The 20,184-nt window shown below is 41.4% G+C and overlaps 2 protein-coding genes across 3 annotated transcripts in view; both read left to right on the top strand.

Annotated features, from left to right (window-relative positions):
- Nucleotides 1–9,627, top strand: part of strn4 (striatin, calmodulin binding protein 4) — a 13,795-nt gene extending 4,168 nt beyond the window's left edge. The window contains exons 2-18 of the mRNA XM_035680525.1: nucleotides 2,821–2,924; nucleotides 3,083–3,159; nucleotides 3,330–3,408; nucleotides 3,536–3,721; nucleotides 4,681–4,858; nucleotides 4,984–5,140; nucleotides 5,706–5,801; nucleotides 6,172–6,290; nucleotides 6,395–6,570; nucleotides 6,687–6,734; nucleotides 6,838–6,959; nucleotides 7,047–7,214; nucleotides 7,324–7,464; nucleotides 7,586–7,684; nucleotides 7,785–7,871; nucleotides 8,256–8,444; nucleotides 9,269–9,627. Of these exons, the coding sequence (XP_035536418.1) occupies nucleotides 2,821–2,924; nucleotides 3,083–3,159; nucleotides 3,330–3,408; nucleotides 3,536–3,721; nucleotides 4,681–4,858; nucleotides 4,984–5,140; nucleotides 5,706–5,801; nucleotides 6,172–6,290; nucleotides 6,395–6,570; nucleotides 6,687–6,734; nucleotides 6,838–6,959; nucleotides 7,047–7,214; nucleotides 7,324–7,464; nucleotides 7,586–7,684; nucleotides 7,785–7,871; nucleotides 8,256–8,425 (2,007 nt within the window). The 3' untranslated portion in view covers nucleotides 8,426–8,444; nucleotides 9,269–9,627. The remainder of the gene's footprint in view (nucleotides 1–2,820; nucleotides 2,925–3,082; nucleotides 3,160–3,329; nucleotides 3,409–3,535; nucleotides 3,722–4,680; nucleotides 4,859–4,983; nucleotides 5,141–5,705; nucleotides 5,802–6,171; nucleotides 6,291–6,394; nucleotides 6,571–6,686; nucleotides 6,735–6,837; nucleotides 6,960–7,046; nucleotides 7,215–7,323; nucleotides 7,465–7,585; nucleotides 7,685–7,784; nucleotides 7,872–8,255; nucleotides 8,445–9,268) is intronic.
- Nucleotides 9,628–14,357: 4,730 nt separating this feature from the next.
- Nucleotides 14,358–20,184, top strand: part of prkd2 (protein kinase D2) — a 36,518-nt gene continuing 30,691 nt past the window's right edge. For both annotated transcript variants that reach the window (XM_035679940.1, XM_035679939.1), the window contains exon 1: nucleotides 14,358–15,419. In XM_035679940.1, coding sequence (XP_035535833.1) covers nucleotides 15,090–15,419 — 330 coding nt within the window. In that variant the 5' untranslated portion in view covers nucleotides 14,358–15,089. The remainder of the gene's footprint in view (nucleotides 15,420–20,184) is intronic.

The raw sequence follows: 20,184 nt of genomic DNA, 5'->3' as shown, positions 1-20,184 counted from the left end.
AAAGCAAAAAACAATACTAATCCGGCTGCCTTAGTAATGAATCAGTTTTTTGTTAATGTATTCACAAACCTTAATAGGAGCTTCTAGCTGTGGGACCTTGTTTCACTTAGCCTACCACTTACCACCAGTAAAAAAGAGCAAGTAAAACCAGGTCAGAGCTGCAGAATGACTAGTTAAGTACATAGACATACAGCAATAAACCCTTTGACACACTAATCCCTCTGTTTAGGCCACCTTCTATGTATTGGGAAAAGGAAGTTCTTACAGTCAGCGTTCATTGTCATGTTAGTATTTGGGTGTGTGTGTACACATGCAGCCTTGTCTCGCTCTCTTATAGCAAACAAACCATTGTCAGGGATTTTGCGCACTAGTGGGAACCTGTCCCTCTAGGAACTCGGCGTGACACTTGCGCACAAGATGGTTATCTGTGTGTGTGAGCAGGTTGTAGCTCGTCGGTGTGCGAGTAGGAGTAGAAATGTGTGCCCTACCCCTGAAGGTTGAAGTAGACACATTCCATTTAGAGGTGGAAATTACAAAGCATTTTGCTGATTCAAATCATTTAAAGATTTGTAGTCTGTGACTCAAATGTACATCAGTAAATGATCACAGTGACATTACTGTATCTGCCTCTGACTTGCTTCAGTTAGCTGCTGCGGGTTCAAGCTCTTTTGTTAAGTTTAGGTCTGACGTGAGAGCCATTTGCAAGGTGAAGAGCTCAGCATCTAACAATTTTGGTCACAGTTTTTCCAGTAGGTTTTTGAGCATGATTGTGTGTCTCAAGGCTGAGCTGACAATGATGTTTTCACTAACTGAACAGCTACTGAGTCGGCACACTGCAGATTTACTTATTTGCATGCAGTGAAACCTCATATTGCACTTTGGCTCTCTTGAATTTGACTGGTTTTACCCAAGTTGCCCTCTATTTGACCCACAACAGACTTCCATATCAGAACAGTGGAAATGTTTAAAGGGAAGTTTTATTGTTGTGCGTTCTAGTTGAAGCTTGATTTGTTATTGATAAAAAGCAATTATTATCTCATGTAACTTTGAGGCTGTCATTGTAATATGAGCTTGTTTGTATTTTTTTTTAGCCGTGTACCATCTGTTTTCAACCGTTTATGGTACCCAGTACATAATGTACATGCTGTTTTCTTATATCTTAACCTCCTACACTATGACACTGCCCAGCTAGCGAAACAGCCGAGCTCTGCTTTTCTTGTTATTTTAGCATGTTAACATTGATATCAGATTGTGCTACACTGTCTACGAACACAGTATTGCATTTACCATTACAAAACACAACAACTGCAGTTGCTACTTTTGTGCATCTGGAAAATGCTCAGCTAACTAGCACTAGCAGCTATCAGCCACATAACCACAGCAAATGATATATTATGACATGGCTGTTTATACAAGGCTAAGCAGAATATTTTTGTGATTCACTAGTCTTCCTAGTTTGGTAAATGAATGCAATACTTTTTAACCCACCCTTACTGTATTTCACAACCTCTTAGGTCATACCTGCTGTGTTGACATGCTAGCTTTGACAATTATCTCCAAAATTTTAAGATAAGCATATAAAATCACATTGAATTAATCAGGATTACTCAGCAGCAGCAGAAGTAAGGTTTGCTTGGCAGATTATCCTGTGTTCCACTAGCCCTCCTAGCTGTGTGTGTGTGTGTGTACTTTCCTGGGTGATTGACTACCCTCTCAAGTAGACCGAGTGCCTGCCCCATGAGATAGTGTTTATAGACTGTTCTAGTTTTACATAACTGCATACGCGTGTGGGTGCAGACTCGTGGACACAGACAGGGACGTGCAGAGGAGAAATGGACTGTAAAACAATCGGTATTAATGCTCCAGTACCACTTGGCACAAAGAGAGAAAGAGAGGGAGGAGAGTGAAAACTGCTGTGCCTACGATCACCTGCATGCAACCCCTGAGAGTAGAAACATAGGTAGGCCTTTTTAACCTACCTCGAACTGGAATTAATGTATTTCTTTCCGCTTGGGCATTTCTGTCCTTCAACCTATAGAGGGCAGGGTGTTTGCTGCCTGATGCGAACCACATTTGTGCTTCGAAACTGCCCACTGTGAAGCATTACCTTGTGCAAAACACTGAAACCTGTGTTATAAACCTTTCCTCATTCCGGCATCCCTTTAACATTTTTGTCAAGTCTTGCTTTATAGCTTACTCAAGGGAAGACCCTGTCTAAAAATAGTTCTCATCAAAATTTGACAGTGTCATCGTTCTCATTATCACTTTTTTTTCTTCTTCTCACACAACATTTTTAATTGTAAAAAAAAATAAAATGGCAAGAACATGTAGTGAACATTTCTTTCCTAAAGGTAAGAATTCTATCAGCTAAGTGAGGAAGGAAACAGATGGGAAATGAGAGAGGAAGCTCACGAAGGAAGGATGTGTCTTAAAAGAGAGTGCTTGGATTTGGCCAGTCTGTGTCTTGTTTTTCCTCTGCTGCAGATGCGCACTGGGGCCTTGGTTAGGTGAAGTTAAAAATAAGAGCCCTGTTCCACAACCCTCTACTTATTCTAACTTCTCAGAAGTCATGTTTGTTATGCTCGTCACATGAAACTTTTTTTCCTTTGCGTTCATGGTCTCTATTGATATCAAATGCTTCACTCTCCAGCCTTAATTCAGACCGTACATGCTTTTTTTAATACAGTTCACTGCATTTATAGCACAGTCACAGTGTCGGCATTAATTGATTTTCCGATCATATACGCTTGTGTGTGGTTGTGAAATGTGTGTGAAAGTACTTTGTGTTCCTTATCATCCGGTGTATGTGTGTGTTTTCAGGCTCAGGTGGCATTCCTACAGGGTGAGAGGAAAGGGCAGGAAAATATGAAACAGGACCTGGTGAGGCGGATCAAAATGCTGGAGTATGCCCTCAAACAAGAGCGGTAAGACAAATGTCCCTGTGTCCTCGTGTCTGTTACCCATTCAGCCTGCGTAATGGCTCGTAATGGTTGCATGCTTTAGGCATAGCGATTTGATAGTGAAAGATTATCTGGCATTTGCTTGTAATGCTTCCCTCATGTGGTTGTTTGTGGGGTTGCAGGGCTAAGCACCAGAAGCTGAAGACAGGAAATGACCAGAGTCCTGGAGACAAGAAACCAGAGACAGAAGCAGACCAACGTATGGTTAACCAAGCCCTTACAGCATATACTCTGTTTTTGTTTGTTTTTCTTGTTATTTTTGAAATATTATATCATCTACTGCTGTTGCTTTTTGTACTGCTGCTGTGCTTTCAGAGCAACTCAAAGTTTGTGCTCTTGCATCACTATTGGCCAATCTATTTTCTGTAGTTCCCAATGGGCCAGCTGAGTCAGACTCTGAGCCAGCCAATCAGATGTCGTGGAAGGAGGGACGTCAGCTACTACGCAAGTAAGGCCTCTCTGTCATCAGCTCCTTTTTTAATAAGAAATCTTTTTCTAATGTCTATCAGTACTTTATCATTGGTTTTAAATTGTTCTGGGTGTATATTTATGTGTCTCTTTTCCTGTAAATGCAGATATCTTGAGGAAGTGGGTTATTCAGACACTATCCTGGACATGCGGTCTAAGCGTGTGCGCTCCCTGCTTGGGCGGAGCAGTCCTGAGGCTAATGGACCTCCACCAAGTGAAACCTGTCCTGAGCCGGAGCCCCGGGCAGGTGGAGAGTCGTTGTTGGTCAGACAGATAGAGGAACAGATCAAGAGGTGAGGCTGTGAAAGCAGACATCCCCTCTCTCTCTCTCTCTCTCTTTGCCGTTGCAAAAGAATAATGACGCCCACAGTCAGTTGTTCAAAAATCCTGTGGGTAAATATTGACGCCATAGGTCTTGTCACCCTGAATAGACATGGCCTAATTTGCACATCATGCCGTAATCTGACTATACTATGTGCACACAGTAGGTTGTGCTCTTAAGACCATCTGACAAAGAGATTCTGACCTGGTCTTTATCACGTTCGTAATCAGGGTATTGGGGAAGCGTGGAAAATGTGACTTATAATCTTTATCCTAATGTATTAGTGAGTGGAATATCATTATAAACAGAGTACAAATTAGAATTACAGACAAAATGTGCATGTGACACAGTGTTAACATGAGATGAGTCATTGTATGGTAAGGCTGCTTTGTGAGTAGCATCCATGTGCATATGTCTGTGCAAGCATAAATGTGAAGACAGTGAAACAATAGCACATCCTAATCTCAAAAGCCAACAGAACAAGATGCACAAAAGATGTCTAAAACGGAGGGCATCCTCCATCAGGCAAACATGGTAAGATTACAAAAAAAAGAAAAGAAATATGTTAAGGTTGTGTATTGTCCTTGCACGGAAAATATACAGTATGTACCTGTCAGACATGTACAGATTGTGCCATGTAAAGATGAAGTCTGTGAGTATACATATATGAACCAGGGCTCATTTTATCAAAATATTGGAAATGTAGGTTTAAAACTTTAGTTACACTCACAAAAAAGCATTTTTAAGATTATAAAAATGGCTGTACTATAATGTAGACGGCTGTGGCCAAGCTTTTATTAATATGATCTTACACAGTATAATTGAGGTCATCCTGCATCTATCTGCAAGTTGTCGTCCTAAATAATCTTTGTGTCCTTTTTTTTTTTTTTAAACTTGGAATGGAGAGAATAATTCTGCGTGTATTTGCAGGAATGCGGGCAAGGAAAGCTCTAAGGAACGTCTGGGTGGCTCGGTGCTCGATAAGATCCCCTTTCTGCATGGCTGTGAGGACGATGATGAAGACGACAGTGACGAGGACGATGACTTCCAAGGCATGGCCACCGACTGCATCGATGGACCGCGCAAGAACAAAAAGTCTCGCGTAAAGGTATGATCAGTGCATTAGAAATGAAATCCGGTAGATAATTAAAATGGAAACTACGGACTATAAACTTTATTCGTGACCAATCACGTGAGTGACATGAAGTTTCTCTGCTCTGCTCTCGTGCCCAGATGGGTTCGGAGCCCATGACCACAGACCTGGACCCCGAAGACGAGGAGGACGAAGACGACTCGGAAGATGCCCTCAGTGAATTTGACTTCCTGGGCTCGGGGGAGGATGGGGAGGGGGCGGGAGAGGCCCGGATCTCGGGGGACGGACGGGAGTTAGGTACGCTGTTGCCTTAGCAACACCATCAGCACCAGCACTGCCAGAATCACTGCCACCAGTGTATCTGTCTTTTTTGCCCCCACTCCCCTCCCCCACTCTCTGCTCACCTTTTTATCTTTTACTTCTCATTGTGTCTTGGCATCTCTTCTTGTCAATAAAACCAACCTCTTTTCCCAACCACCTGTCTCTCTGTCCTGTTTCACGAGCTGTCAGTCTGTGACTCTTTACAGTTGTGTAGCTGTCATCTCTGTCTGTAGATGTACTCTCTGTGGTCCAGGGGTCATTTCAAAAGGTTATCACGCATGCTGCCTTCTCTTTTTATATGTCCACATTTCATTCTTTGAGTCATCTTTACACTGTATGCCTGTGCTTTTTATTGAGCTCATTCTCACAAAAAGAATCTTTCAAATTTGTGTGAGTGTATGTTATGTATTTAAAGAAGGAAGTCTATCGTTTTGCGTTTTGCGTCTGTCTCTCATCTGTCCGTCTGTCGGCCTCTCCGTCCTTCCTCCGCCTCTCTGCATGACTGGATGTTTTGTGTCTCTCTCCTCTTGCCGGGGTTCAGAGAACCGCAGGAACAAGTTACAAGGCATGATGTCGGACTTCCCCCCTAAACCCACCCCACCCCCCTCTGTATCGGGACAGGCTCGCTCCGGGGAAGGTAAGATTCCCCACCCAACATGCCCCAAAGAAAACCACAGACTATCCTCAGTCTCCCATGTATCCCACACACCATTGTAGCTTTGACTTTGAATCTGAAATTCAGTGCTGTCATGTCTCAGTTTTGTTGAATTTTTAAACCTGCGTAGGGGTAAACTTGCAAAGTTGCTCCTATAACTATAAATACTTCCTCTGGTACACAGTGTGGGAGTAAGTAAAACAGGATTATTGGAGTCTTGCCAAGGAATCAAAGATTTGTTGCCACATTTTTTATATATATACATACACATTGTTTCAGCTTGTATTTATAGGGCCATGATGATCTTTCAAGACGCAGTAGACTCTTGTGCTTTTCCACCTCCAACCTGCAGGCGGCGCCCTGGGTTTTTCCTCTGACGTCTTCATCATGGACGCCGTTGGAGGAGGTGACATGAACCTGGGCGAACTGGCTGATCTCACTGTTGCCAATGACAACGATCTCTCCATGGATGTAATTACCCATTTGCTCTCGTCAATACACAGGATGTAATCCAACCTGCACCTGCATGCTCAAAATATGTGAATGTTTTTTTTTTTTAATGTGTGTCCTCTCAGATGCAGGATAACCGAGAGGAGTTTAAGAAGACATGGAACCCTCGCTTCACACTACGCAGCCACTTTGATGCCATTCGCGCTTTGACCTTTCATCCCAGCCAAGCGGTGCTGCTCACAGCCGCTGAGGATGGAACACTAAAACTCTGGAACCTCAACAAGGCCATGCACTCTAAAAAGTAAAAACCCTTAGATCCACAGGGAGCTGAAATGTAATAATGTAAAATTATGTACAACTATCTACTAAAAGACATAAAACTAAGAAGCACATTTATAACATTGTATCCCTCCACAGGAATGCAGCATTGGACGTTGAGCCCATCTACACGTTTAGAGCACACAGGTGAGTTGAGTCTGAGACGTGCACAAATATGAATTCGCACCTTGTGCACAATGCTGTCGTTAACTGACACACTGATCTGTTGATGCCCTCTCGTTTTTTCCAGCGGAGCCGTTCTGTCACTGACCATGGGCGAGGATGGAGACTCTTGCTACAGCGGAGGTCTAGATGGAACTGTCAGATGTTGGAAGATGCCAGACCTCAACGTGGATCCTTACGATAATTATGGTCAGTCAACCTCAATTGCGGAGTATTTAGCAGTCACAGAGTAAAGTTTTCCTTTCGTTTTCCTAAAATGTGCGGTTATCCATCCAGATCCTGGCATCGAGAGCAGCGTACTAGCCGGCCATGAAGACAGCGTGTGGGGTCTAACTTACTCGGCAGTCCACCATCGCCTCGCCTCGTGCTCAGCCGATGGCACCATTCGCATCTGGGACCCTCAGAACTCAGCTCCCTGCCTGTCTGTCTTCAATAAGGAGAGAGGTAGACCAACTGTGTTGACTATGTCGATTTGCTTTTGAGCCTTGTGTCCATGTCGTGCAACTTCACAATTTCTTTATTCTATTATTTATTCATCTATCTCTTTTTCCAGAGCACGGGACACCCACCTCAGTGGCCTTTGTGGCCACTGACCCCAACCAGGTGGTGGTGTCGTTTGACGGCGGAGAGACGCTGCTCTACGACCTCAACACAGAGCAGAGCACCACTGCGCTAGAGACACAGACCAAGGATGGTATGTTCTGGGTTTAACGCCCAATTTGTAACAGTTGAATTTCCATTACTTCGTTCAAAGATAAGTAATTGGAAGAATAGATAAAACAGGTTAAAATGGAGTTGGTTATAAACCTTTGCAGGCAGTGAGCTGATCAACCGTGTGGTCAGTCACCCATCTGAGCCCGTATCCATCACTGCACATGAGAACCGCACCATCCGCTTCCTAGACAACAAGACAGGTATCTGCAGGAGGGGCTTTATTTTTCATCTATTCATTTCCTCTGTAGGTTTACATTTTCTTCTGGATCTAAATAAGCTTGCTTTGTGTGTTTTGTACAGGAAAAGTTGTTCACTCAATGGTGGCTCACCTGGACGCGGTCACCTGTCTTACTACAGACCCTAAAGGCACTTACCTCATCTCTGGCAGTGAGTACCACTCAGCTTTACCTTACTTAGCTAAACATCTTAGAATCAAGCTAAAATAAAGGCAAACTGTAAACTGTGATCTTATTCCCTCTCCTCTGCATTTAACATCATCTGACCCATCCATTCTGTATACGTGTGGGTATTTTTCAGCAATTAATTGCTGTATTAGCAATTTAAAAAAATGATTAAAAATACAAATTGTCAATGGTCTTGAGGGAAAAGAAAAAATTAATTAAAATTACACTGTAATGCATTGCTGGAGAAACTGCATTAAATCTAGCTTGTAAAACAATATCAGAGCTTCCTTTACATTGTACTCCACAGTGATCTTTGCTCCTCATAACATTGTTGTGTTTGTTTGCACCTGCTCTCTGCCCTCTGCAGGCCACGACTGTTCTGTGCGCCTGTGGATGCTGGACAACAGGACGTGCGTGCAGGAGATCACGGCCCACAGGAAGAAGCACGACGAGGCCATTCATGACGTGGCCTTCCACCCTTCCCAGCCCTTCATTGCCAGTGCCGGCGCAGATGCACTTGCCAAGATCTTTGTCTGACAGCACTGTCGTCATTCTGGTGAGAACTCGCACACAGTGAGATGCAGACCGCTCAGAATTTGACAACCTGCTAAACCCTTCACATACTCTCCAATATAACATTCTTTATTACCCCAACATTAATCTCACAACGGCACTCCACGATTTTTATACATAAAGATCAGTTTATTTGTCATGATAAGTATTTCTTAGCCCGAAGAAAGTTGTATATGTCTTCTGTGGCTCAGAAGGGAGCTTTCCAAAAATGTATTATCATCATGGGGGATAATAAATGAAAGACTCTTGAAAGAAGCTTGAGTCATATGAGAAACTTACAGTCAGGTTACTTCAGCCTCTGTTGGTTCTCTTTTTATTATTTATTTTAAAAATCTGTCTTTTGCAAGTCCCTTAACTTTATGAAAGTGTAATACTAAATTGATTGCTGGATTACGCTTTTAATCTTTCCATGTATGTTTCTGCATTTTTCATCCAGTTTTAAATAACAGTTTTCCAAATACCCAAACCTCTTGAATTTCTTAATATATATGGTTAGCCAAGTAAATCTACAGTTGAACTCAATACATACCCCCTTTAAGAGAATTGTATTATTATAATCCACTGAGCTGCTGAAGTTTAAATTGGGTTTAAATTGTCTAATTTGTAAATCTACTTTTTTGATTTCCTCACTATAAAAACATTACCCTCTTTTGTTGTGTGACTTTGTTAATCCTGTTGGATTTGTGCAACTCTAAATTACCACCTGAGTATGTTTTTAATTACATGGGACCTAATATCTTTTGCCTTTTATGTTATTGTCATGGACACTGTTGGTCTAACTTTTTTTATCTTCTCTTCTGCCTTTAGAGTCCAACGAAAACAACTGGGCCAAAAGAGATGGAAGACTACAGTGGACAAATTTCCCCTGCTTACACACACACACACTTACACACACACTTGTCCTGCACCCCACTGGCTGGGTCATTGCCACAGGACGTCACCTCCCCTCAGTCTCCCTCACTGTTCTCTGATGCCTCAGTGACTTCTTGTAATACTAACCACACTGCTTTTTTATAACTTTAAAAATTACGGCTGCTCCGTTTTCAAATAATCATGTTTGGAGTAACTCTTTTCTACACTACAATATTCTGTTCTGCTTTTTTTCAGTCTACCAACTATTACAAAGCATCATACGTGTGTGTGGTAGTGTTGTGCGCTTGAACTTGCTGACAGGGGCTACTCACATTTGCACGGGAGTCCCCACAACGACGTGCGCAGGGCTGCACAGCACGCACAAACATGCCACCACACATTTCATCCGAGATCGTTTTTTGAGTGGTTGAACATATTGCTTGTGGCTAACATACATTATGTAGGCATGACTGAAAACAGTAACCTTTTCCCAGTGTCGCCAGAAAACACCTGACTAACCTCTTTATTGGGAATCAATGTATTACATTCCAAAGACTCCAGGTAGAGTGTGTGTGTGTGTGGTGTCGTATTTAAGGTTGGAGAATGTTAAACGTAGGTGTGTATGTGTGTGATCTGAAGAGGCACTAGACAGTTGCTAACCAGTGTTGGAACAAATAGCTTTAATTTCAACTTTACGGCCAAGACACCAAGTCTCATTGTTTGTCTGAGTATTAAAGCGTCCCCGTGATTCTGCCTCTACGTTTGTGTATGTGTGTGAGTGAGATTAAATGTCACTGCTGTACAAGATAAATGAATTTTATTTCCACAACCATGATCCATTTCTACAGATGTACAGATTAAGCTCACACCACATTAAACAGCTACAGAATGGTCACTGCGAGAGAGCAGTTAAAGGCCTTAGACCACAGGGGTGTGAGGCCGGTCTGTATGCTCTCAACAAATGACGTCGATTGTGTCATTTGGTGCTTTTTACTGTACAGAAGAGTGTGTGTGTGCGCGCGCGTGTTTCTATACGCACTAGTTAAATCACGGTGCTATGAAAGACCTTGTCAGTCTTGAGTCAGAATCAGGGACCTGTTTTGTTTGTGTGTGTTTGTGTGTGAGAAGGAGAGACTGTGTTTCTCACTCATTGGGCTATAGATGTATGTAGTGAATCGACTTTTTAAATAACATTTCATCGTTGAATCATTTCATTAACTGTGGTCACATTTCAGAAATTAAGGGTCACTGTTCTTAGTAGAGGGTTGTGAATAATGTTGGCCAACGTTGTGTTGGGTCCTTTCAGGCGTGAGGAGTGTACAGAGCTGATGGTAATTATATTACATTGAGGATCACCTGGACTGAAAACATTTCCTCAGATGAGAGCTGCTCAGATCGTCTTTTTCATTTCATCTTCGAGTCAGTGCCAGTTTGCAGGCAGTGCTCGGGCTTCTGGCTTGTTATTTATTCAGGCTTTCCCCCCAAAAAAGCTTGACAATTACATTCACTTTTGTGTCGAGGTGAGGGTCCCTCTTCTTTGTTTGACACAGTAGCACATTACCCCGAGAGCTAATGATGTGAAGCTGATCTCTTTCTGAAGAGGCAAGCTGGGAGAAATAGATTCAGGGTAGGAAAAAAAAAACAAAGACGGAAGTCCATTTTAAATTCAGCCACTTTTATCATTTCAGAAAGAATAAGAGAAAGTATTGATTTAAGATGTGTGGGTGTCAGTTGATATTACACATCACCTAATCTGTCTTGCCAATCTGTTGTTGTTCTGCTATTTCTGAACATAACACTTGGCTTTGGTGAAAAAATTGTTCCTTTGAGAACACTTCACATCTCTGTTTGTCCTGCATTTATAGTGACACCTGCAGGGCATGTTTGTTTACTTTAGGTAAAATTTGACCCTTAACAGCTGACCTGACTTCAAATTACTCGACTGTTAATTTTATTGTATTACCTTGAGGAGACTGATATGATCTGGTGTTAAATCAATTGGTCAAGGGGCGCCCTCCTTCCTCTTCAAGATTACAGGGTCACACTAGGGGTCAGAGGTCAGATTTAAGGGTTCAAAGTAGCCTAGAGGTAAACACTGCTGTCCTAATCAATGGGGACACTAGCATTCGTAGTTCCAGTTTCTTTTTTCCTGAAACAGGGTGGTAGACTGTCTGAAATTAGACATAGAGAACAACCAGGTGCAACTTCATTATTGTACTGCTGCTGGCGTAACGTCCTGTTGTCCCATTAACTACTATTTGGCTCCACTTTGCACTACATCTAATAGTGGATGCTTTTGGTGATGAGCGGTTTCAAACAGGGTGCAGAAATAATGTTTTGCAGTTTATTTCTTGTACAATCTGGAGTAAATACTACAAGGGTGGAACCTGCTGTGGCTCAGTTATTTGATAATGAGCGTTGCTGATGCTTTCTTTTCACTCTTAGCTGCCGTGTCCCAACTCTGAGAATAAAGACAAATCAGTATGACACATCAAAAAAGAAAAAGAAACTGAAACAGAGGTTGTAAATGATGACTAGAGATGCCATTATGTGCTGTAAATGTCCATCATTTTGTTGTTTTCTTTCTTGCATTTCTTTTCTTTGGTTATGAATATGATTATTAAGATGTAAGAATACTGTAGTATCATAAGTGAATCATTCTTCCTTGCTAGGCATAGAACTTGCTTGTGATTGATAATGGCAATGTATAACTTGTAAAAAAGCAAAATGATTAAAAAACATGAAAAATTAAGAAAATAAGTTTAAAAAAAAAATCTGTTACCAGTCAGAGGCCAAGGTAAAGGACTCTCATTTCTTTGTGTTTTTATTTTTTTATTAGCAATTTATCACTGTGTGATATTTTGTACATCATATTAAGCTGTATTCAAAATATTTCCTCTAACTACAAGGGATAAGAGACCTGCTTTTTATTAATTTTGTTTTATTATATATTTTTGAACTGCATTCTAGCTTGTATCAAATGACTTTCTCTTTTTGTTTACGGGTCCCCTGTTGTATGTCATTAAGGAAGAAAAAACAGAAAAATGAAGATTTTGTACAGTGAATTGAGAGTTGTTTGTGTTGTCTTTCTTGCCTTCTAGTTAGGGATAAAAAACAAAATTCAAACACAACTGGACACCAGAATGATCCCTTCCTTATGTATTAAAACACACTGTCGAAGTACTCTCATGGAACACTTTAGTTTTGCTAATTTCGCTAGTATTGCACTTACGTAAAGTTGGGAGACTTTCAAGAGACATTTTTAAAATAAATCACTAAAAGACGAGCAGCAGAGACTGGGATTTCCTGGCTTTCAGTCCAGTATTTGTCAAGTTCTAAAGACGCTGGATGCCTAACTTCCCATTATACAACATGAGAGAGTTGGCGTCTTTCATTAGACCGGTCAAGCTCAGAACCCCCAGCTTGCAACACAGGCTTTAAACTTTGTTAATTTCCAAAAAGAGTGCACAATAAAATGTATTAAGCTCAGATTTAATGTGAGAAAATATACACTTTTTCCCTTCAGATGAATATGAAAATATTCTTCTGGTATCAAACTGCACAAATGTTGGTTCTGCACAGTGAAGTCTAAACATCCAAGTGAAACAAGTAAAACATTTGGTGAGTGGAGGGTCACTTATTTTGTCAAACTAATGTTTTAAGTTTCAAGAATGCACTTCCACACTCAACATCCAAGTCTTGATTTGTTAAATTAACAGAATTCATTGGCACAGCCATCCAAAATCACATTTATTAACTGTCAGGCCAAACCAAAAATCAGGATTAACATATGCAACATATCAGTGCTGCCCTGTGGCTGAAAACACTTAAAAAATATGTTATCTATATTTTCAAGCCTTTTCTCCACTACATCATGAATGCTGTATAACATTTAAGCACCTAAGTAAGTTAGATCTTATTTTTTGAGATTTTAAATAAATAATAAAAGAAAAATATTGCTTTATCTTTACTTTACTTATCTTACTCTCTTGAGTGTTTGATACATATTTAGCTTGTGTTTGTCCCATATTATCATTTTTGGTGCATCTTGGCTATGTTTCCCTATTAATGGAAAATACTTAGATCAACCAGCACCTGATTGTTTTACCTGTGGTTATATGTCCATTTGTAATATGAGACAAAATCACCAGGTAAAATGGCAACAAACCAACCCTATGGCCTCATCTCTACTTGGGAATTCATTATTCAGTATATATTTATACCAAACATTGCCCTCTTGTGGGGGAATGAAGAATCACAGCAAACATTATTTGCAGTTGCTGAGTTATGAGGTCTCTTGTCACATCAGCATTTCAGTCGAGTGCAGTTGCCTGTGATTAATTTGTTCTAATGAATTGGATTGATTGCATGATATAACGGCACTGGGAAGAAACTAAGCCGAAGATGATGATGAACCTAATGTTGTTAGTGAGTTTCAGCATTACTGTCGAGGGAACAGAGGTAGAAAGTCACTGTTTTCATCTGCATGTAAAATGAGATAAGTGGTGCAGAGTCATACTGACGATTGTGGTAACCCAGCCTCATTTCTAAGCATACTGTTTATCCTGGTGTGTGCAAAAAAACCACACTCATCATGAAAGTTCCCCATTTTACTGAAACCTGCAGGCAAATTTGCATGAAAACAACTCTGCAATAGGTGTGTTCCTATTCTGCAAGTCAGGCAAAGGTGTGTCTACTGAAAATGCAAAGAGAAAAAAGATGTAACAGAGTAAAAAACCAGGGCAGGAAACAGATTTAAACAGCATTAAGCGGGAAGATGAGGAAGAGATGGGAGGGGTTTTTGAGCCGTGGAGCTGCCCCCTCAGGCAACGTAAGAGGATCTTTTGCTGGCCTCTGTTCAGGGAGGGAGCAAACAAGACGGATAACCCCAAACCAAGGAAGGGAGAGAGAGAGAGAGGAAAGGGAGGAGGGAGAAACCCTGGGAGTATGGAGTCAAAGGGGCGGGAGTTTCTGAGAGTCTATTGGCTTCAGGCTGTGTCAGTCATTTAACTTCCTCCTTGGCTGTGGCAAAAGCACAGATAAGAGGGCAGGAGGGAGGGGGAGAGGGAGGTACCCTCAGACAGCTCTCTCTCTTTCTGTGTGTGTGTGTTTTTTCACAAAAAAGACTGAACTGGGGCTGAAACTGAAACAGGGCAAGACTTGTAAAAGCAGTGCAGTGTCTTGCTCTCCTTCATTCTCACAGTTTCCTGTTTAAGGAGGCCATTTTGTAACTCAGCCTAGGGGAAGAGGACAACAAAGTTTGGCATTGTTTTTGTTTTTTTTTTCTCCCACGGGCCGGGAGTTTCACAATCAACTTTGGACTTTCTCCTCTGCAGGAGCAACTTCTCTGGACGAGAGAGCTGAAGGAGGGAAGAAGAAGGTGGAGGAGGGTTGTTTCCCCACCCTCAGTGTGTCCCTTTTTTTTATGAGCCTCTCACACACATTGCTCATGCTTGTCATGCCTGGACAATAACAGGAGTCTGCCACCGAAAGAGCGAGAAAGAAGTGGCTGAAAGGAGGGGGGAAAAAAAACACCGCTTCCTGGATAAGGATTTCTTCCTTCATCCACTGGGAGGGGGTGGACACAGGACACAGAGAAAACCCTGGGACTCTGGGCTTAGTGTGTGTCCATGTGTCAGTGTGAGTACCCCTCTCTCCTCCGCTGAGACAGTTTGAATGACTGTGGGTTTTCTGAGAACTCTAGACTGCACCTGGGCGTGTGTTTGTGTAGTGTGTATGTTGAGAGCTTCAGGCACCCAGCGGACGGGGACTCTGAATGGCTAACGCTAGCCCTTGTATGCCCTCCTCAGGGGCCATGGCCCAGGTCTTCTTTCCCCCTGGGGGCTCCTCACCACCCGGCTCAGCTGTGATGCAGCAGGGGACCCCCATATCTATGCCCTCTCTGCCCACTCAAGGTGGGTTTCCTGTGATGGACCTGACACTAGGGCAGGTTCCTGGTGGGGCTGTGCTGCCCTCACTGCCTCCAACTCCGGCAGGGGTGTCCTTCATCATCCAGATTGGCCTGACCAGAGAATCTGTCCTGATGCCCCAGACTGCTGACCTGGCTTATGTGAAACAAATTGCCTGCTCCATTGTCGACACCAAGGTAGGAAGTGTGTGTGTGTGTGTAAATTGAGGAGGTAAATCTACTTTCTCCATGTGAAAAGTGGTTCCTGTACAAAGTCCTATGCTACACTTTTAGCTCAGTTTTGTCAGATGACCAGTTTGGCTTGTGCACTTGCTTTTCTTCCCTTTCACTTTTTGTTTTTGTGTCCCAGTCTGCCACAAAAGCCTTTGTTTACACTTGACTATTCTCATAAGTAAATAAAAGGAGTTAAACATGCAAGCAGTGAGAGACTCTGTGGAAATGTACAAAATGTCACAACTTTGCTCTGCTCTAATTACAGCAATTAGCATTTTCCCCCTCACACAGTTGGGAGAGAACGCTGTTCAGTTAGGCTTTGTCATGCCACATCTAGCACAGCACTTGCAGAGGGATGTTTGATGGTCTAATGGGGCAACATGAAACAACAGTTTAAACACAAGTCAACAGTTGGAGCACTTTGTTGCATTTCACATTATTAGTTTTAAAAGACAAACATGTCTCAACGTGCAGTTAAACAAAAGAGAGTCAATATCCAGTTGTTGAGGAGCATCTTAACTTTTTTTTCTAGAGGGATGTGAATTTACTATAAATAATTTGAATAGGCTTCCTCTGTCTGTCAGAGTCCTCCATGACTTTGACCTTTCTTTGTGATGGTCAGAGTGTCTTTCATTTCTCCTCAGTGTGACATCAGAGGTTTTGCATTTCATGCCAAAAGTACCATCAGGCCAATTTTAGTCTCTTTGCTGAGCGCTTCATTGATTTCTTCATTGATTTCTTTCGTCTTCTTCTTGTAGCTGTCACTGATCACTTTTAAGTTATAGCTTTGTATTGGCCAGGATGTCAAAGGCCGTATAGCTAAAGGCCATAAATAAGGCCTTATTTCTTCAATTAGTTGCTCAAACAATTTAAGAATTTAATTTTATGTATGTTGTTCAGTCTCTAGAGAACACACTTCTGATGCCTTGACTTTTACTTTTACTTTTGTGTGAGTGTGACAACTACATCTCATCTACAACTTGGGTGTTGTCCACAAAATACTACTCTAAATGATCCCACTGTATTCAAATGTGGCATTCATCATTTTGAACATTATTATTAAATAATTATTTTGGAACATTCGTAACAAGGCTATCATTCAAAAGATTTGCAGGGATCTCCACTGTGTTTTACATTACTGGATCGCAGTATAAAGCATAAGGAGTGTAGTGGTTTTCTAGCACAAACTGCTGAGTCTTCAAACTAATGTATCTTCTTTATTAACCTGAAAAAGAAAACTTCAAAACAAATGTGTAGAGTTGTGAAAAGCAAAGACAAGCAGTGGCATCCTCTTTGTAGCAGGAAGCAATGGGTGTCATGGGAAATGTGGTCTTTATTTGAGAACCGACAGCACTACTTTATTCAAAAATACAAAGCAGCACATTTTCACAATAACCATTTCTACTATATACGCCTATAATAGAACACACAGGAGATAATCCTACATTGGTGTGGTAGTTTGAGCAGCCCATGTGTTTTTATCTGCCAATTAGACTGGTAGATGATTAGATTAGCACATTTCGACAGCCTGCTCAGAGCAGCTTTGTAAAACCACAATCACAAATATTCCAGGAAATACTTGTAACTCTCTCCAACCAGCTTACCCACTCTGCTAATCTGTTTTTGTGCACAACGGTATTTTTTTTTTCTCCCCTCATGTGAGTGGTTCTCTGTCATGTACTTGGTGTAATTTAGTGAGATAAATCTGATGATCTCTGCTGCATACCTCTGCTCCAAACCGTGTTTTCCATATGATGGGAACAGATATGTTTGGAACAAGTAAGAGGTGTCGCTTATCTTCATCACTATGTGTACAGCGACTGCATGTCTCTGCCTGTGCAGTTCACTTGTGGCCACATTTTCTTTTCTTCCTCTTTTTTTGTGCTTTCTCTGACTAACCAAAACTGCTTGCCTGTGTAATGTAAGAGAGGTTGTTGTTGTTTGTTTGTCTTTATGCCTTTATTTTCCTTTGCCTTGGTTTTTCAAAGCTGTCATGAAATTTACATTTACATTTCAAGTGATGTGTGCTTAAAAAAGCACCACAAAACGTTCAACAACACCTGCAGATGCTTCACAGTAAAAGCGACCTCAGAGGACATAATCAATCATCATAATGACAATCATTTTCTGTATAAATCAAGTGCACGGATTCACATTTTTGTTGTACATTGGAATCACATGGGACCGAAACACAGTTGGAAAGCTAATAAAAGACATGTGACAAGGGGACACTGCTGCTAGAAGGCTTTTTTTGTCTGCCATGGTCAACCAGCAAGGGCTTAGGTGTTTTTATATTTATATTTTGACTTATTTTGAGCTATGGCAAGTTTGTTGGTGGATCAGTTTGAAAATATACATGAAAGAAACCAACTTCATTAAACCTCTGAAAAATAATGGCAAACAGGGAAGCTCCTTGTCATGACTAATAAGAACAGCAAATCCTTAAACAAATCAACTGATTTTAATCTGACTTTTGCAAGTAAATATCACATCATGGCATTGGTCAGATGCAGAATTTTTAATATAAGCTCTTAGTGGAACAGCTCAAACATCAGGTGTTAAGCATCACCAAAGGAGTACTGGCAGTTTGGAGTGGAGGGACAACTGCAGCAGATGTAAAAAAAAATGTCTACGCTTTTGTCATTCCTTTTCCCCTTTTTTTTTTTTTTTTGTGTGTGTGTGTGTGTTGTGTGTGTGTGTGTGTGTGTGTGTGTGTGTTGTGTGTGGGTTGTGTGTGTGTTGTGTGTGTGGTGTGTGTGTGTGTGTGTGCGCGTGCGTGCGCGCATTGAATTATGGGTAACTCCATGCTGGCAGTGACATGCTGGTGTCAGGAAAAGAGTCAGATGGAAGACAGGAGATAGAAAGGTCAGTCTGGCATGCAGTAAGGTCACACTAAGGATAATTAACAAACAGTATCATGGAGCTTCTAACATGGTAATATTCATATAGTCTAAACTTTTTCTGTATTTTTAGATTGAGAAAGGAATGTTGATTTACTCTAAATAAACACTGGGTACCAGTTTGCGGTTCCTGCTCCGCAGCATTCAATTTAGAAAAAGACCTTGTCAGCAAAAGAAGAAAAATTATCTTTCTTTTATGTTTGCTTCTACCTCACTTTTTTCAACATCTTCAAGACAGTCGATACACTGACTGACCAAACTCACAGAACTTTATTTTAAATTCTAGAGAAGCCCAAAAAGTTTCACAGATCCCAATTATCTGAGGCTGAATTCTGGGGAAATGTATAAAATGATGCACTACACATATGAAATATTTGAATTTGATGAACAGGTGCTGTAATAAAAAACCCAAAACAAAACATGGGTTATGTGTTGAAGTAATTTACTTAATATAAGCATTGCATAGTTTTAATAAGAGCTGGAACAAGATGATAAAGAATTTTTATATGATTTTCCTAACTTAAAAGATACTTAAAGAGAAAACTAAAGGAAACAGAATGTGAAGGGGTTAGGGTTAGGTTTATGTATGTTTATTTGAATGTGTAGGAGGATTTAACATCCTACAATTGTATTTAAGCATTAGCTTGATAATTTGGAGTTATTACTTGCTTTATTTGCATCTCCCTGCTTTATTTATTAGCGATTGGTGAAGTCTATTGTAAGATAACTGCACCACAGACAACATTGAGTCTTTCTGTGTGGACTTTACAAGTTCCCTCTGTCTCTGGGTGTTTCAGTTTCCTCCCATCCCAAAAGAGTTGAAGTACTGGGATACTCCTGACATTGATTCTGACTGAGAAATGTGCAAGAGAAAACATTAGAAAAGTACCTTCATACCCACACACACACACACACACACACACGCACGCTCAAAGCAATCCCACAAATCCCCTAAATACAGAACTCCTGGCGTGCTAGGAGCTCCAGCTTTAGGTGGGAGATTTGGACAAAAGACAGCTTGTCCTGGTCGGGCCAACTGAGTGTAACACATGAGTTAGACCGTGTGTGCACGCATGAATGCCCACATTGGTGTGTTTAGAGGGGTAGTGAAGGCAGTTTGGTACCCCACACCCCCGCCCACGGTCATCTCTCCCATCCCAGAAACGGTGAGTCACCATTTCTGTTTATTCACAGGCTCTCTCCTTGTGTTCCATTGACACGTTTTTCCATTCACTTCTCTGTGGAGGAGCAAACTCTCCCCTGGCTTCAACTCCCCACACCAGCCCAGAGTTAATGGCCAGCTTTTGTCTATAGTGTCCTCATTTGAGCATTAACTCCAGTCCCTCAGCCCCAAAATCAAAATTCACCTTCAGTGGAGCAGCATCTTGACTCCACAGTTCCCACATCTTTCTAAACTAAAGCCTAGCCTGGTTCTGTATATCTGGCAATAGTGCTCGCCAAAATCCCATTTACCTGCTCCCAACCCCCTCCTCCTCCTGATGGAACAAGAACTAATAGTGTGGCCTGGAAACCAGAGGTCTGTCTCCATTCAACCATGATGCAGCTCTGGTGTATTTGCTCTTTTGTTGGACAGGCTTCACTAACTCCCTTCTTTCTGCTTCTGTCGCTATTTCCTTCCCCAATTTTACCTTCTTGTTCCTCCATCATCTACAAGGCTCTTATTGCTCTTATAAGACTTGGGATCTTTGACACTCTTAGTGATTGTTTTTTGGATAGATTATTTTCCATGAATAATATTGGAATAATAGTAATAATGTCGTCTCGTCTCGTCTCCTCTCGTTTTGTCTCATCTCGTCTCCTCTCCTCTC

This window comes from Morone saxatilis, unplaced genomic scaffold (assembly GCF_004916995.1).
Source record: "Morone saxatilis isolate NCDOM2014 unplaced genomic scaffold, NCSU_SB_2.0 Contig8, whole genome shotgun sequence".
NCBI classification, from domain to species: Eukaryota; Metazoa; Chordata; class Actinopteri; family Moronidae; genus Morone; species Morone saxatilis.
Note: the sequence above shows the minus strand (reverse complement) of the source record. Positions and strands in the feature narration are given on the sequence as shown.